The 16,895-nt window shown below is 42.6% G+C and overlaps 1 protein-coding gene across 1 annotated transcript in view; it reads left to right on the forward strand.

The window, feature by feature from the left end:
• The first annotated feature begins 1,368 nt into the window (after positions 1–1,368).
• Positions 1,369–16,895, forward strand: part of rgs7a (regulator of G protein signaling 7a) — a 49,739-nt gene continuing 34,212 nt past the window's right edge. Inside the window, exon 1 of the mRNA XM_041947012.1 lies at positions 1,369–1,446. Within this exon, the coding sequence (XP_041802946.1) occupies positions 1,369–1,446 (78 nt within the window). The remainder of the gene's footprint in view (positions 1,447–16,895) is intronic.

The raw sequence follows: 16,895 nt of genomic DNA on the forward strand, positions 1-16,895 counted from the left end.
AACAAAACAAAACAAAAAAAACCACATAGCCGTACTATGTCTCCAAAACGGGTTGTAATTTATTCTTCACACGCTATTGGTCATGGATCGATGCGCGTTCTCGGCGCTCCGGGGTGGCGCGCCCGTGCTTCTGAGCATCGTTTGGGAGAAGAGGAGAGGAGAGACAGAGGCAGAAAGCTTTACCACACCAAGTGTCCACCGAATGTCTGCCTCCTCGCGCTGCCGATGAATAATCCTCGCATTCCTATGTCCGCCAGTTGACATACTGAACGCGAAGGACCAGGCTTCCACCTCTGCAAGGATTCGGGAGTCCTACAGCGGACTGCGCGTTTTTTCAGGTAAGCCCCCCTCCCTCCCACTCCCTCTCCCTCCTTCTCCTCCGGTGACCGATGTCGCCGTGGATGTCTGTGTATTTACGCGCTATTCATGATTAAGGAGAGGGACGATAGCGGGTGGTTTTTTTTTTTTTTTTTTTTTTTTTTTTTTTTTTTGCGGCAGCTGTCCAAGGTGCTGAAACGGACTGAGGCTCGCGGTGAGACAAACACACACAGCATCCTCACGTTAAGACCAGGTTACATGACTTCGCTGTTTCCATGCTATAGGCTATTTAGTGTTGCAGACTAAACCTCCCAAAGACGTCGTGCGGGTGTCGTAAGGGGGGAGAAAGAATGATGAAGCTGGAACGTGCACACGGTATCCGTTGCATTTGCACAGACCTAGCACGCTCCGACTATGGCTGCTCCAGCCGAATGCACGTATCTAAGCTGCATTGTAGAGTAGCCTACCTCCTCCAGGGACGGCGTGTTGTTTTACTGCATTCGCCGTTGTCAGGGTCCGGGTCTTCACCTCACCCGATCTTGCCATTTGCAGTCTCAGGATGCATAGTGGGCGCCGTGTATAGGGCGCGAGGCTATCGGCTGAATCCTCTGATGTCAACAAACAGTAAAAGGTTGTCACTGTTTCAGACATTGATTTTTTATCTGAGAATAGAGTGATCGGTCCTGAGCGGTGTCAATCATTGCTTTTCAAGTCGAACTTTTGCCCCTTTCACTGGGAATTCACATACACCAGCAGCCATACCTCCTTCAAAATCAGCCCCCTTTCTTACAAAAAAAATGTCCTTGTCAAGACCTTGTGAAATGTGAACACATGTGGCAGAGTAAGAAGCTCTGCACATCTGTTCCATGTGGAAATGTCAAACATGTTGAAACGTGATCCCCGGCCACAAGTCATGTAAATTGCTCTCTTCTTGGCAAGGTAAGGGCAAGTCATGTTCAGGCTCCATTGTTCTTCTGATGGACCAAAATATCCATTCTGTCCACACTAGGAGCACCTGACATTTCCTGTGGCAGATTTACTCACTGGATCATGGCACAGACCAACAGCGGTGGGCAGGGGACCAACGGGGTAGCGGATGAGTCCCCCAACATGATAGTGTACAGAAAGGTAAGGCAACTGCTATTTTTAGTCTGCACGTGTGTGTGTGTGTGTTTGGGAGTGTGTGTTACTCTCTTGAAACAATTTCCTTGACGATGAGCCGTGTATTGGAAATTGCTGCTACAATGACAAGTGTTCATGCGCCATGGTTGATTTAGGGTTGCAGTGCTACATCAGCTCGATGAGTGCGTGGAGAGAACATGTCATTTTTCGACATGCACGACATGCAAGCCTTCTGAGCATGCTTGCACACATGCACAAACACACACGCATCATGAGACACTGTAACAGGCTTGCACACATTATCGCAATTAAACCATCATCTTTTATTCCGACATGTTGGGGGATGGATTTTCAACTGACTGATATTAATGGAACCGAAAGGAAACCAAGGCCTTTTAACCATTGTTCATTCCACTGCTAGTGGGGTGTTTCTTCATGGTTAAATCTGTTACTACATTAGAGAGCCGAGAGAGTGAGAGACTGGAGTGAAATGGCCCACTGCTGAGGCACCTTAATCCAGTACCGCTCCAAACATCAAACAGATTAATGAAATAATAATCTGCAGGGAAGGTAGCATTTGTTTACTGTGAGGCTTGAGGTCCAATTATAGTTTGCAGAAATTCTAAAATCTCTCGTGTGAAACATAGAGATGCGAAGGTATGTGCACTGCCCTTTTTTGCCTCCTCCCTGCACAAAACCAGCCAAATTTAAGATGAACCTACAAATAAGCCGTTCTGAAAATTGCTTTGTTACCGTCAGGAGAGGCTTCTGTTCCCCGGTGGAGCTGTTATTGTCTCATCCTTAAATAATGTTTTAGCATAATCCGTGCTGCATATGTTACATTTCTTGCACATAAAACCCATTGCCTATAATTCTCTTATCCCAGGTATCATTATCCTATAATTAAGTGGAGCTGCGATCTAGCTTATGGCGCCCCACAAATGCATTAAATGTCTGCAGTATCACACCAGAGCAACAACAGCTGTGTGTTTGTGAACTCACCATTGCCTGATGGCCAATGTAATGTTTTACTTCTCTCTCGGATGCACCAATGAAGTGATCATTTTCTCGTCTTGCTTGTGGATGAGTCAAGCGTTGAGTGAATTTCTTCATTTCATTCTCTTCACCCTTCAGCGAATGCTCCCATTCCATCTGCGACGGCTTCTGCACACCAGAATGAGGATACACTTAGCATGATATCATGGATTGACGGTATTTTATAGCACTCACAGTGTGTTAAGCAATATTACTGCCAGTGTGGGACGAGATTTGCTGGAAGTGTCGCTATGCTTGAAGCAGGAAGGAGTGCTTTCTATTTTATAAGTCACAGGATCTTCCCAAAGCAAGACGACAGGCTCGTAAACTAGATTGTTCATAAAACAGGACAAATATTGAGGATAGTGGAGATAGATGCTTTTGTCATTCCTTGTAAGTTTTATTTGTGGAGGCAGTGGAGGAAATCATGCCTCTTATTGAATTACCAAACATGCTAAGGCATGAAAACTAGTTGCATCCTGTATAAAAGCATCAAATATTGACTCCCAGCTATTCAGTTACATGTGATGTCCCTTGCTTTCTCCTGCTATTGATCCGTAAGTCCAGCTTTTTCGATCAAGCCATGAAGGATCGGTAGAACCAAATATGCAGAGAAGCAGTCTGGCCTGTTGTTCATTTTGCAGCTTTCACCTTCAGCAACAAGATTGAACATTGTTGTTTTTTTCCATTCCTTAAAAAATTGGGGTGCAGGATAGATTTTAGACTGAAGGAGCTGTTTGGTCAGATTAATATCTTGTCACCCAGCTTTCATACATCATCAAATGCTTTACTTCTCCCCACTTGACCACACATGGCCGCAGCTTGGCTCTGTACACTGACTGACCTAGATACAGCGCAGAATGAAAGAACATGGTGAAGGCAGCGAGGATGAAATCGTGTTTCTGGAGTGGGTTTACTGCAATTGGAAGAGCGCTGTCTGTAGACATGCGGATACCGCCAGGATGAACAGGTGCCCCGAATGCCTTTCAGATGGAGATGACTTGGCAGAGGTGTTGCAACCCACATTGACTGAGCCACACTAAGACGAGGTGAATTCTCAAGTGGGAAACATGCTTTTATGTGCAGTTTTGCTGCTCTCAACTCTTGTACATCAATATTGCAAACGCACAGTGGAAACGCTAATGTTGATATTAAGCAACTGGCCACATCTACTCGATAGCTGACAATGTGCTAGTAGTGTATAGTAGTGGAAGGATTATGTAACGTGAGCAGAGGGAGTTTTATGGTCGAGGACGGCAGAAAGTGGTTTGATAGACTTTCCACTGGGACCATAACTATATCCTTTCACTCTCTCAATCTTTCTTTCTCTGTGGCCTGTCCACCCCTCCACTCCTGTCATTAACGTCTAATGAAAATGGATGGGTGAGCTGAGGTGTTGACCTACTGCGTGGAGAAGCAAGCAGGGATGTCTGTTTTCCTCAAGGACTCACGCATGCAATCAACTTGCTTGATTGCTACATATCTATATATTTATATATATATGTATATATGGGCTGCATATGTGTATATATATATATATATATATATATATATATATATATATATACACATGTACACAAAAATGTAAATGCAGAAATACACACACAGCATTTAAATAGTTACATGTGCAGAAACACACACACAGCTGGCTTTGTGAACTGATTTATTGACAACAGTCACTGCTGACCCTGAAAATTTAATCAGTCACTGAATATGAATAGAAAGAGGATGCTTATAAGTAATATGTCAGAACTCATCTGGTTTATCAAGAAATGCCAATAAAATGTGCAATGGAATAATTCATTTGATATGCATTGCATGTCTGGATCATTGTTTACCATATAAAAAGCATTTGTTCTATTGTGCTGCTCTAAGGTTAACCATGCCGGGCTTATATCATCAAGTGTACCAGATTGTACTGTATGTGTGTGCATTTTTTTTTTCATTCCTGCTCACATGTGTGCACCATGAATAATGCTGTGATGCATATGCGAGCATGTGTGTGTGCTGTATGTAGGGCGAATGTTGCTAAGATGGAGTCCTGAATTTTTTATGCGAGCCTAAAACAGCTCTGGCGAAGTTCATAGCCACTCAGCGTGAGGAGGGAACATCTTCCCTCACCAGCCAGCACTTTGTGCGTGCGTCCGCGTCCTTGTATTTGTGTGTCTGCGTGCGTGAGCATGCGTGTGCTGTTTGTAATTACGCTGGTGGTGAGAAAGAGGAAAGAGAACACACTGTGAAATGATTGGCTTTGACATATAGATAAATATTGAATTATTAACATTTTCTCTACATTTATCACATTCATCCTCAAGAAGTGAGAATCCACAGTCTCCCAACTGAAATTCTGTCATATTCCAGACACACCGCCTTTACGACCTCACCTATTATCATATCTTTGACACATTTTCCCTCAGAAACGGTACAGCTTCTGGCTTTTCTCCATCGCAACTTCTCTGCTCCGCCAGAGAAGCTGTGAGATATTTCCTTTATTGAAAATGTCTTGACAGACCTCTTCAAACTGTGCAGCGAAAAGAGTTGTTTGGCTTGAACGTGATAATAACGCCCCACAAGTTACTAAATTCCACTTGCAGATTTACCTCTCCGAGGATTTTTGCAAAGAAAACAGTTAATGTCACATGATTACAGAACATTTTCCCAGTAAATGTTATGATTTACGCTACAACAATGGCAGATTTTCCAGTAGTTTTCTAGAAAAATATGATTTTACAAGTCCATACAGATATATATATATATTTTTTAATTACAATTGTACATGCATACTTTACAGTATTGTAACTACTGGAGTCTGATCTTCCTTTGTAGCGAGGTATCTGACAGCTGAGGAACCAGCCCACTCTTATTTACATCTGAATTGCCGATGGGCATCCAGTAATTGTTCTTCCAGCAGCCAGTGTGGCTTCTGTCTCTGTTTAGAGCCATTAATCCTATACTGTATGTTTATTTTCTGTTCTGGTTCCCATTGAGCACATGCTACATTATATCACACTGTTATATTCAGTCGATACGAGGAGAGCACTGTTCTACATTCTGGTGCTCACATAAATGTCAAAACTGTGCATCTTTGAAGTAATTGGTCCCTGGTTGAAACTTAGTCTTTTCTGTAGATGACAATGATGCAAAAAGAGCATGTGAGTCGTATTGCTCTTGCACATTTCTCCACTGTACAGTGTGTAAGCAAGCTAACTGTGGCTACTATGGCCAAACAATGTCAGATAATGGAATATACAACCTCTAATACAGTCTGATTATTGTCACTTTCATGTCATGTTCAGGTTTTCTTCCAGGGGTTAATTTACCAGCACCAGCATCAAAACAACATATGCTTCAAATCATGAAACTGGTTTGATGGCATATGTCCAAACACTACATTACGTCATATTTATAGCACTGCAATTTTGTTTGCTATGTGGAAACATTTTCCTTTGTTTATGAAGCAACTACCAAAGGATCCCAAAATGGGTTTTGCATACAACATGTAACAGAAATAATCCTCTGAGAATATGTCAAAAGTAGTATAACAGTAATATTAATACAAATAGGTAATGTAAATAGTAAATGTAAGTCAAAAATATTGTCAACATTTCTTTATCAGCTTTCCTTCTTATAATATTAGCATCTCTCTCTGTGTTTTCAGCTTCAGGGAACCCTGTCCTTCACACTTTTGAAAAGGGTGTTGATGAAGCACTGTGAGATTTGAACCATTTCCCCTTAGCGCGACTTCGTAATGAACAAACGAACAAACAGAAATAACACACAGGGCAAAGGTATTAGTGCGTGCTATTGATTTGTCAATTGATTAAGTGGTTGTATACAAGAGATCATTTTGCAGGAACAAGACTGTCCCTCTCCTGTGCATCATTGCAACGCCGCAGTAATACAGTATTGTTTGGCGATGCAGAACTGCAGCCATTATTAATGCACTGTTTCTCGGTTTGGACTACTACAAATTCAGCAGAGAGCTCCTCATTGGAAGCATTTTTCAGTCCAGGCCTAATCTGCATCTGTTAAATCTGCCCTGTATCAGCCTGCCCTGTTATCAATATGATTTCCCGACCATCCTACATTGTTCATGAGTCATAAAGCGGAGGGAACTGAATACATTTTCAGCTTTTGCTCGGTTAAGAGCCAGATTGAAGGGTTCTTGTGCTGCCTGTCTCCCTCAATCTGCAATCAGAAGATCAGGAAGACCGGGAGAAAGAGGGAGAGGGGGGGAGGGGGTGAGGTGGGATGATCTATAATTGCCAGATCAGAGAGAAATCTTTGTGTGTGAAGTAGGGCTCTTTGTATGTCAGCTTGCCAGCCAGGCGATTTCTCTTCCTGTGTATGAAAACACGCATGTTCTTTTTTGCACACACTGTTGAGGGAAAGTGTGGGTGTTTGGCAGACACTGTTGGATGTAAAATTGGCATTTATGGCTTTGTGCATTTCAAACTAATCCATTTTGCTTGTATTTGTTGACATCAATACCTAAACGCCAATTAGAGGGGGCTGGTATTAATGACACACACACCGCAGGCAATGGTACAGTAGTTTTGGTATATCTCACCACGCTACTGTGGGCTAAAATAATCCACCCGGCCATGCTGTGTCTTGTCAGAATGCAATATATAACTGACTTAGCAAATAGGCGCTTTCTTGTTAAAGCCAACATGAGATGTGTACAGTACATTTCATTCATGTGAGTAGTTCATTCTCCTCACTCTTACTGTTGGTCTTTAAAGAGACTAAATAAGCAGAAAGAGAGGCACACAGAGAAGATACACACAGTAGGTGGCATTATCACAGGCAAGTTACGACTGCTGCTCTGTCACTTACCACATCTGAATACTCATAAGTACTCTTTCTTTGATAGCTCATCGATTAATCAACATTAGTGGCTATGAAACATTTAAATCCTGTAGCTTGTTTTGATCAGAGCAATAAACTATCTTGTGCTGGAGGCCGGAGCCATTAAAGAGGCGCTCTGCAACCAGATAACAGAATTATTTTCATACAGTATGCAACTATTTTGCAATATCAAAATATTTTTCCCCCCCTGTAATGGTACTTTGATTATGTTTAATCAGACAAACCCAGTAAATTTCCAACTGTGGCGCCCCCATGTGGTCATGGGGTCACAACATTGTGGCACACAGCTGAGCTGAACATATGTGACACTAAAGCTCGCTAATTAACATGTTTTTAAGTGTTTCAACAGATGAAATAAATTGGATATGCTGTGTTAATTAGTAAGATTTGGAGATGCTGGTAGTTAGTGTTTACCTCTTTTTCCAATCTTTATGCTAAAGCTAAGCTAGCCAGCTGCTGGCTGCCGCTATATACTGAGCAGACAGTTAATTTAAACACAAGATACTTGTGCTCAAAAAGAGGATTCATTCTCAGTGAAGAGCCTTGGACCCATAATCTGTCTCTATACATGCCAAAGAGCAGTGATTCCTAACACGTCTCTGGGGGTCATCAGGTGAATACCTCCCTTCAACGGTGTTTCGCCTACTTGGTCCCACTACACCTCCAGGAGGCTAATAAGCATAAATCAGGAGCATTAGTTGCATATGAACTGGACAGTGGGAGACAAAGTTGCATGGCAAAAACTAGTGTGGTACATCAAATGAAAAATGTTGACATGGTTTTGTTCTGCAGGGTTAGTCAGTGAGGTGAAGGATAAAAGGTTTAATAGTGGACTTGTTTTGGGCTGCTCCAGGAAGACAGTGAAAAGATACTTAGGCCTGCCTCGCTCTAAGCTCTCCTCTCTGTATATGTCTGCCACAGCTGGAGTCTTTAGTCCTGTCTGTTAGGGTTATATAAGGGTCTAAGGAAGCCTGGGCATTAAGATAGAGGCTGACTCAGGCATCGCTTCTGTCTGGTCATTTAATTCCTGCTCAACATTTAGCCAAAGATTACAGGAGAACCCCTGCCAGAATTGTGAATGAGTCTTCTGCCATCTCTAATGTGATGGTCTTAATGAGGACAGAGATGCTCAGTTAGGACTAAAGTGAAAAAGAGAAATGAGAGGACGTAGAGGGAAACAGACAGGATGACTGTTTCATCTGAATGTCTTTGCTCTATCCCTCCGTATTCAGACAAGCCGGGTCCATGTCTGTGCGTCCGTCCAAAACATCTCCGTGTCCTTGTTCGCCCGTTGTTTGTATCTCTGCCCCCCCATCTCTACATACACCATCTGCACCGCAACTGTGTCCATGCAGTCTGTACTTCTAATGCACTCCCCTGTTGTTTCTGGTGACAGCTCGTTCCTTCCCACACTCCGTCTACAAAGTATAAATTCCCGCTTGCCTGCTTGTCTCTATGTCTTGATGGGTTAGACGTGTCTCTGTTTATCGTAGACACTCTGCATCCTGTTTGCGTCTCATTTTGCAATTGCATCCCCTCTAAATATCCTCATTTGCATTCAGCCTATGCGAGATGATTCCTTGTCACATACTTTAAGGCAGGTCTGCAGCATTTTCCTCCTGCCGTCAGATAACATCTGCAAGGTATTTATGATCTGGATACACTGTGAAAACTATCATCTAATGATCATTACTGCATTGTTTGTAAATTTAGATACATTTTCTGGTGCTGAAGAGTCATTTTTGATACACAGACACCAGATCCATTATGCAATAATGAACAACGATCCCATCGCCTAATCTTTCCTGGTTGCAAAATAAACTTTTTTTTCAGTGCTTTTCAAATCTGTGATTACAACCACCGAAGCATTCGGCCAAAGATATAAATAAATTACTTGAGGAACGCCGTTCTCCAAAACAAGCGCAGGATATTTCTTAGCGGCCTCACATCATTGCCAAAGCTAAAATCATATTTGCACGTCAGGAACCTTCAAATCTTATCTTCTCCGCGGAGCATTTCACGCGTTACCTCCCTTCTCTGCAGTGTATTTTGGCAGCTTGAAGCAAGAACCTAGTTTCTCTGCGAAACATCCTTTAACTTTTCTCCCTCTCTGTCTCTGTCTAGACTTATGAAAACATTTCTGTCAGTCCCAAGACTTCTTTTCATCCCAGTTTCCCCTCTCGCTGTGGTGTTCACACTTTGCCCTCTCCTATTCCTGTTCCCCTCTCCCCCCTCGCTCTCCCCTCCCTCTCTCATGCCCTCTTTTGTTCAGTTTCAGGCCTTTGATGTTTCGCATATACTCGCAATATCGCACTAACTTTCTCTCTTTGTATCTCTCACCCTGACACACATGTGCACTTCTCCCTCTTTCTACCCATCCCTCCTTCCCAGCGAAGCATCCATCCACCTCTGTGTCTCTGTCCCCTCCTCTCACATCCCTCGCCTCTCTTTGAAGTCATCAGAGCCCTAGTCAGAGCTCATGCCACTCCAGTCAGCTTTTATCCTCACGCAGAGAAAAAGAGAGGAGAGGAATGTATTTAGACCCTGCCGGAGCTCAGTCATCTCTCCTCCTGTGTGAAATGATTCACTTGTGACTCATAGCTTTATTGGGAACTCTCTCTAAACAAACAACCAGTGGATGTGGCATTTTCCATCCAAATTGACTGGAACTGTAACTGAGAGTGCTGGCCTGATTGTCCCCCTGCAGCTCGGTGCCTCTCTCAACAATGAGGAGTCGGTCTCCCAGAAGCAATCGTGTCTCAGTGATTAGGCTGCCATGACATGCCGTTGCACAAATCCAATTCCAGAGAAATAATAAAAGTCAAACAGCAATTGTTCCAAAGGGTACATTTTCATATGTTTCAGACATACAGTTTCATTTGCCAAACAGACGGGAGATACACCTTTGTCTTGAATTGTGTGCTTCTCAACTCATCATTGTGGCAGACAGACACACACACACACACACACACACAGCTTGCAGGTTGCACTGTGCTGAGCAGCTTCCACCTGCAGCCTACTGAGGCTCACAGCTTCACACCATTAGTTCAGCTTAGCAAGCACAGCCATCCACAGCGCAGCCGAGTCTATAAACCTCGGGCGCCATCTTGACTCAACCTGCTGCGGCTTCTTTCGCTGCTAAAATGCAGAAAATAGTGATTTCCAGCCACAAACAAAATGTATGCAGCTGTTGCGTAAGTGCCCTTATATAAAACACCAGCATTTCAGCAAACTACCTGAATAATGTTCAAGCCTGGCAAACTTTAAATTATACCCAGAACTTCTACTGTTAAACAGTTAAGGTGAGAGTTTTATGTTATATTTAAATGCAGGGAGGTACGGGAATGAATGTTAGATTTGGAATGTGGGGTTTAATTAGCTTCCTGGTTATGTAATGCTAAGCAGCCTATATTATTTCCATATATCTAAATATTTGGAGGTGCACTTAAAAGCATTATGGCAGCTGTAAAATATGAGGAGGTAAAATAGGATCTGGGTGGAGGAGAGTCGGCCTCATTAAATGAATTCAAAGTCTGTCTTTCATGTCCATCAGCTATGTAAACAAGATGATTAATTGCAGCTATTCAGACTTCTTCATATAAATATATAGTTTTCTTAAAAACAGATGTGGTTATAATAAGAGCTGTTTTAGCCATACTAGCTGTGTGGCTCTTAATGGATGGCACTGTCCGGCACCGTCAGTTCACTTTGATCCAGAATGGAATATCTCAAGAACTGTTGGATGGATTTTGTACAGATATTCATGTTCCCATGGGGATGAATTTGAAATAAATATGACAATTTTTCATTTCCCCGACACCTTGGTTTATGACTAGATATCTGCAAAACTGTTCTCATCAACCTCAAGTGTACTTTGTGTCCAATGCTAATTAGTAAATGATAGCGTGCTAACTCACTAAATTAAGATGGGGAACGTTATACCTGCAAGCACGCTGGATGTAGCATTTGGCTTACAGCACAGCTGTGCCGAGCCGCCTCAAAGAGCCGCCAGCATTTCAGGCTAAAATTCTGCTTCGGTAGCCGGTGGCTGCTCTGTTGGCATCCCCATGACAACCACACCAGCAGTCTGTCAAAGGCTATTACCTCAAACACTTCAACAATGTGTCCAGCACACCCTTAGCTTGCAGAGTGACAGAACGCGAGTGTGTTTATGTGTGTGTATGTGTTTCTGTGCTTGTCCATGCATATGAGTGAGCAAACAGTGGCACACTTTAAAGACCACTGCTCAGTCCATGGAAGCCTGCAGTGCATCAGCACCTTTCACTTATAAATACAATAATGAAAGGGTGAGAAACTGGGCGCATTTACTCAACTACTGCACTAAAGTGTCGTTTATTCTTACTGGAAGTCCTCCTGTTTTTTTTTATACTGTAACTCTACAACATTTCAGTACCCTTCCTTTTACTGAGCTATAATTAGTAGAGTAAAATTCTAAATCTAAAACCTATAATCAATTTATCTGCATTTATACAGCAGTGTGTTGTTACAGATTTATCAACAGCACCCAGAGTAGTTACAGTTAGCTGATTCTCTGCCAGCCACAACATTAAAGTGCTGCCTGCATCAGCAATAATAATACAATAATGACTTTGCCCAACCAATTTACAACCAGACTAAATGACAGAAACATCTCCTATATCATGTAAATTCAATGGCACACAAACTACAGCCTCCAAAATCAGCACCTCTCTAAAACAGCATAACCTTCATTAAGGTAGAATTTATTGCAGGAGTGTTGCAGACAGAATTTGTTTTAGCTAGGTGCACCTAATCAATATAACACTCTGGACCAACTTTAGTTTTAGTACTTTTAAAACTTTTAAATTGAATATTTTAACACAAAAGTTCAAAAATGTGTTTTGCTGCCCTGCCACTGCCACCATTACTGATGGGTGTTTCCAGAGGTGTGGACTGCTGCACCTGTAACCACACCCAACAGTGATACCACGGCGTATTGACCCACCCTTGGGTCACTTCACATCACTTCAGCAAAGTGACATACAAACCACAGAAGGTCAGCAGAAATAGGAGTTATTAAGTACATTTTTCGGCTAATGCTAATGTACCTTTCCACGAGTCGTGATTTCTCCTTTTTACACCGTTCATTGCTACCTCTCAAAGGATCAGATTACTGTGTCCTCATGGTTAGAACATACTGCATATCAGATTCTCCATCTCATCTCTGCCCGGCCTGTAAGTCAGTGACTCGACAGTGTTAACAGTTTCTCGTCTCCCAATAAAGCTCCACCGCAGATCTGGTGGACATGTATATTAGCAGCATCGCCTCCTCCTTTTCTTGCTGCCTGTGCTGGACAAAAGATATAATATGTAATCTAAGCCAGAGCAGAGCAAGGTCCGGTTTAACAATGCATTAGGACATGGTGGGGAAGGTCCCATATTCCTCACAACGGACTGATTTGATTTGTCAATATTAGCTTCCCTTGCCTGTAATGTCAGCAGAGCCCTGTTTGTAAATGGACGAGCAGGTATTAGAGCAAGTGAGAGAGGATATGTCAGAGTGAGGATGGATGTACTGATTTGAATCACCCGAGTCTGACAAGATCTGCCATTAATGAAGCTGTCCTGCATGAATGTATGAATTGAGGCGAGTTATTTTTCCCAGTGGCCTCATTTGCAACATCCCTATCCTCTAAATTCTTCATATACAGTATATGTTCACAATCTTGTGAACATATATATGACATGTAGCCTAGTCTACCTGTTTTTAATTAGGCGAGGTACTGTAGCTTTCCATCTACAAACCTGTATCATGTTAACGATCTCTACCTGATGACGGTCTGAGACACTCCACAAGTGGCTGTCATTTTGGAAGGTTCCATCATCTTCATTGCTCCGTGGTTCAAGTGTCACTCGCGTTAAACAGTCTGCCCTTATCGGTTTATTGTCTATCCTGACTGCTGTGTCCTCTGAAGTGTGCATGTGTGCGTGTCCTGTCAGATACCCAGTCCTTGTCTTGTCTCTGTTCTGCAGACAGGAGAAGGCAGAAGAATGTCAGCCTGCCAGTACCCAGCTGCTTCACTCTTATTGGTATTCGGGGCACACAGAGCCGTCCTGAGTGTCTGTTGCACGTGCCAAGGAGGAATGTGGGAAATGAGGGGATGGAGAGAGGAGGAGGAGAGGAGTGAGGGCCCCCTCCTTCTCATGTTATGTGGACCTAAAAATAGACAGCATCCTCCCTTCTTCTCTATTCCCAGTGCATCTCTGTTTCCATAGCCAGCGTCCCTCCCTGGTTCTCTCCCTCTCTGTTTTCCTCTCATCCTTGTCCTCTTCCTCCTTGTCTCTCTGCTTAGTCTAAGTAAACATGCTCTCTGGTGCCCGATGGTAAGACTCCTCAAGTGTAATGCCAGACAGTTTGGACACTTCTAACAGTCTCACCTTGATTAAGGATTAACTATAGGGGTGATTTCATTTAACACTACAGTATTCCCAGAGCCAGACGGTGCTGTTTAACCTCCAAAAATAAAAGCATGACTATTAAATGCTCCTAAATGCAGATCCCATTAGTGTCAACAACTGCTGATCATGAACAACTGCAGAAATCACAGTCTTTTGTTATGGTTTTATTGAATTATAAATGAGTAATGTAATTGTCTGTGCATGGCTGATCAATACATAACAGCACACTTTTTATTAGGTGTGTGCATATACAACCATTAGCAATTAGATAAACTGCTGTTTTCATTTTGTAAAACTTTTGCACAATGCATCTGAAAGCATTCCTCTTCCTTTATCTACTAATTTATGATAGCATGCTGTTTGAGTGATGAAATCATGGTAGGTGGGCAGGAGGGATATTGGCTTTCAGTGGATTATGTTCTAGCACATGGCCAACCTTGGCTTAGTCATCGCGCCCACTGCCCGCCCACCAAGAAGATGAGAGTGAGAGAGATAGAGAGCGAGAGCGAGAGAGAGGCCTTGCCCTAGGAACACTATCCCACGACCAGCCGGGAACACCAGATCATAGTAGATTTAGAAATAGACAGATATCAGTGCCTTGGAAACAGAGTCAGATAAAGCTAGAGACAGAAGAGAGAAGGTCTAGGCCCCAGGTGTGCTGTTCTGACATGAACCAGAAACTGATATGCAATAGCAATGAGCTTAATACAAACAATAAAGATAACACTAAAAACAGATATGTAATACAGGGCAAATGAAGTGTGTGTGAGTGTGTGATACTGCGCCTTGGGTCACCTGTGTCAGACAACGCACAGTATTACATTTGTTAATCATCAGCCAAAAAAGCACGAACAGTTTTATAGCAGATCTTTTCCCGAACTTAATCAGAGTGTCACCACTTACTGCTGCCTACTAAAAACATGACCACCATCAATACCAGCGCTACCGCTTGTGCTGCTACGACTGTTTACCATCGCTGCAAATTCTGGTACTGCAACAGCTAATGCAAGAGTCGTACGAGACTTTTCAAGAGTTTTTAAAACAACTGCAGTGCTACGTACATGAAATTCGAAAAAAAAAAACAAACTACAAAAACAGGATACAGATTGAGTGACAATATAAAGGAGAACGACCTTTGGGTAAAAGCAATAAAATTGTACATGTGTTTAATTATTTTAAAGCAGTATTCATTGATCTTTCTTGAGCACCTTGGGGGCAGCGCAACAAATGTAACTGTAAACATGTTATCAGAGCAGTTGCCTTCTTCCATATTCATCAGATACAGAGCAATATTAGCATTTAATAGTCTCTAGCTCGAGTCAGAAATTGCAACTGCAGTCTGTTTCACTTCAGTTGTTAGACATTAACAACAAAGCCTGGTGCCCGCAGATCATAGCTGATTGAGAAACAGCACCAACGTTGTTTTTCCCATTTCTTTTAAGTATAAAAAAGAAAGATGAGGAAGCTTCCTGTTCAGAGCTGGGTAAGAGTATACCATTCATGTTTCCATAGATTAGAATATGAAATTCTGAAGTGCTCGATGTTAAGCTAAAAGGTTTGTTAAATCCTTTATGACTACAACTACAACTACATAATGGTAAGAATTAGAAGTTTTTGTTTTGCTAAGAAACAGCCAGTACATGTAGCTTTAATTTGCACTGGAGCATAGGACAATATCAGAGACCTTGGAGAATCATATGATACTTTAAAATGTGCTGTGGATGCATAAAGCATGAGATGGCAGAAACCCACCGGCTGGCAAATTTGGAACAAGAACCGCATTAGCCGCAGCAGTGTCAAACGAGGATAAATGCCAGTGTTTTTTCTTTCAAGGAGCAGGCATTGTTGGCTGACTACCGCTCATCCATGATTCAATGCTTGTCTCTTTCTCTCTAGTAGAGGGTTGTCCCTCGGGGAGGGCGATGTTGGGGAGTCGGGGGAAATATTGAACATCCTTCTGCAGCCGTTCGCCAGGGACGATGATTCTCTGGGGACGTGAGGGGGAAGGAGGCCGCGTGCTCTAAAAAGCTGTGGAAGTTGATGAAAATACTGTGAAGGAGGGCACTGTGGATGCTGATCTGTTGGCAACCATCTGGAAAGCATTCTAAATGAAATAGTGATAATGCCATCTGCTTATCAAAGCAGATGACAATGCTGCAACTGCTGCTACTGCTGTTGTGCATGGGGACGCTTTACCACTGTGTTTTGATTATTACACTTCCAGCAAGGAAATGATGGAGAAGACGATGCACTACCATCCAAATGGTATATTATAAAAAGGCATGTTGGAGGGTTAAAGGGATAATTAAACAGAGAAATACCTCAGTTTCCTGGAAAGATAACTTTGGGAAATGAAAAGAATCCAGCAAAGACTTATCAGCCTGCCAAAATCATGCAGATGTTCACTTTGCTCCATGTGGTCTGGCAAGGCCACGGCTGAGTTAGCTTTAGACAGACATCAAAAAGGCTGTACAACAGATGATCGACAGTTCTCTCTTGCACACAGATGTAAATGTGAACCTTTCCTATACCTGATTAGACAAAGGCACCATTCACCGGCCTGTGATTGGTATTTCCTTCTGATTTTCAACCTGGAAATATTCCAACTACCCATTGAATAAATTAGAGGCAAGAAGAACATCATGCAGCTGCAGCATTGAGCTCACTTCGTGTCTTCAGCACCATATTTAAATATTTGTTCGTGCGGTTCCGGAGTTTCACACGACAGTAGGACTTATCATAAATAATGGCTGTTACTTCTGAAATCCTGCAGGAAAACGCAGCTTAATAGACGTAGTCTGTTTAAAAAAACCTGCGTTACTGCTGCAGGATAACAGTGTCAGTGATGAGTTATGGGTTTGAGATTAAAGGTGTCAGTATGCTCAAAATGAACTACGTCTAAAAACAAGTGGAGCTTTCTTGAGCGGTCGAATGGAAGAGCAAGATGCAATGAAACGTACAACTTGGGGCACCGTGCACACTTTCAACCTGTCATTCCTTGAAGGCATTTATGGTGTTGTGCTCGTTTGCACTCACGAAAAGTGACAGATGTAATTGTGTGAGAAAACGGAAGAAGAGAGCTCGAAAGAGATGTTCAAACACTGCCTACA

Source organism: Chelmon rostratus, chromosome 11, assembly GCF_017976325.1.
Source record: "Chelmon rostratus isolate fCheRos1 chromosome 11, fCheRos1.pri, whole genome shotgun sequence".
In the NCBI taxonomy this organism is placed as follows: Eukaryota; Metazoa; Chordata; class Actinopteri; order Chaetodontiformes; family Chaetodontidae; genus Chelmon; species Chelmon rostratus.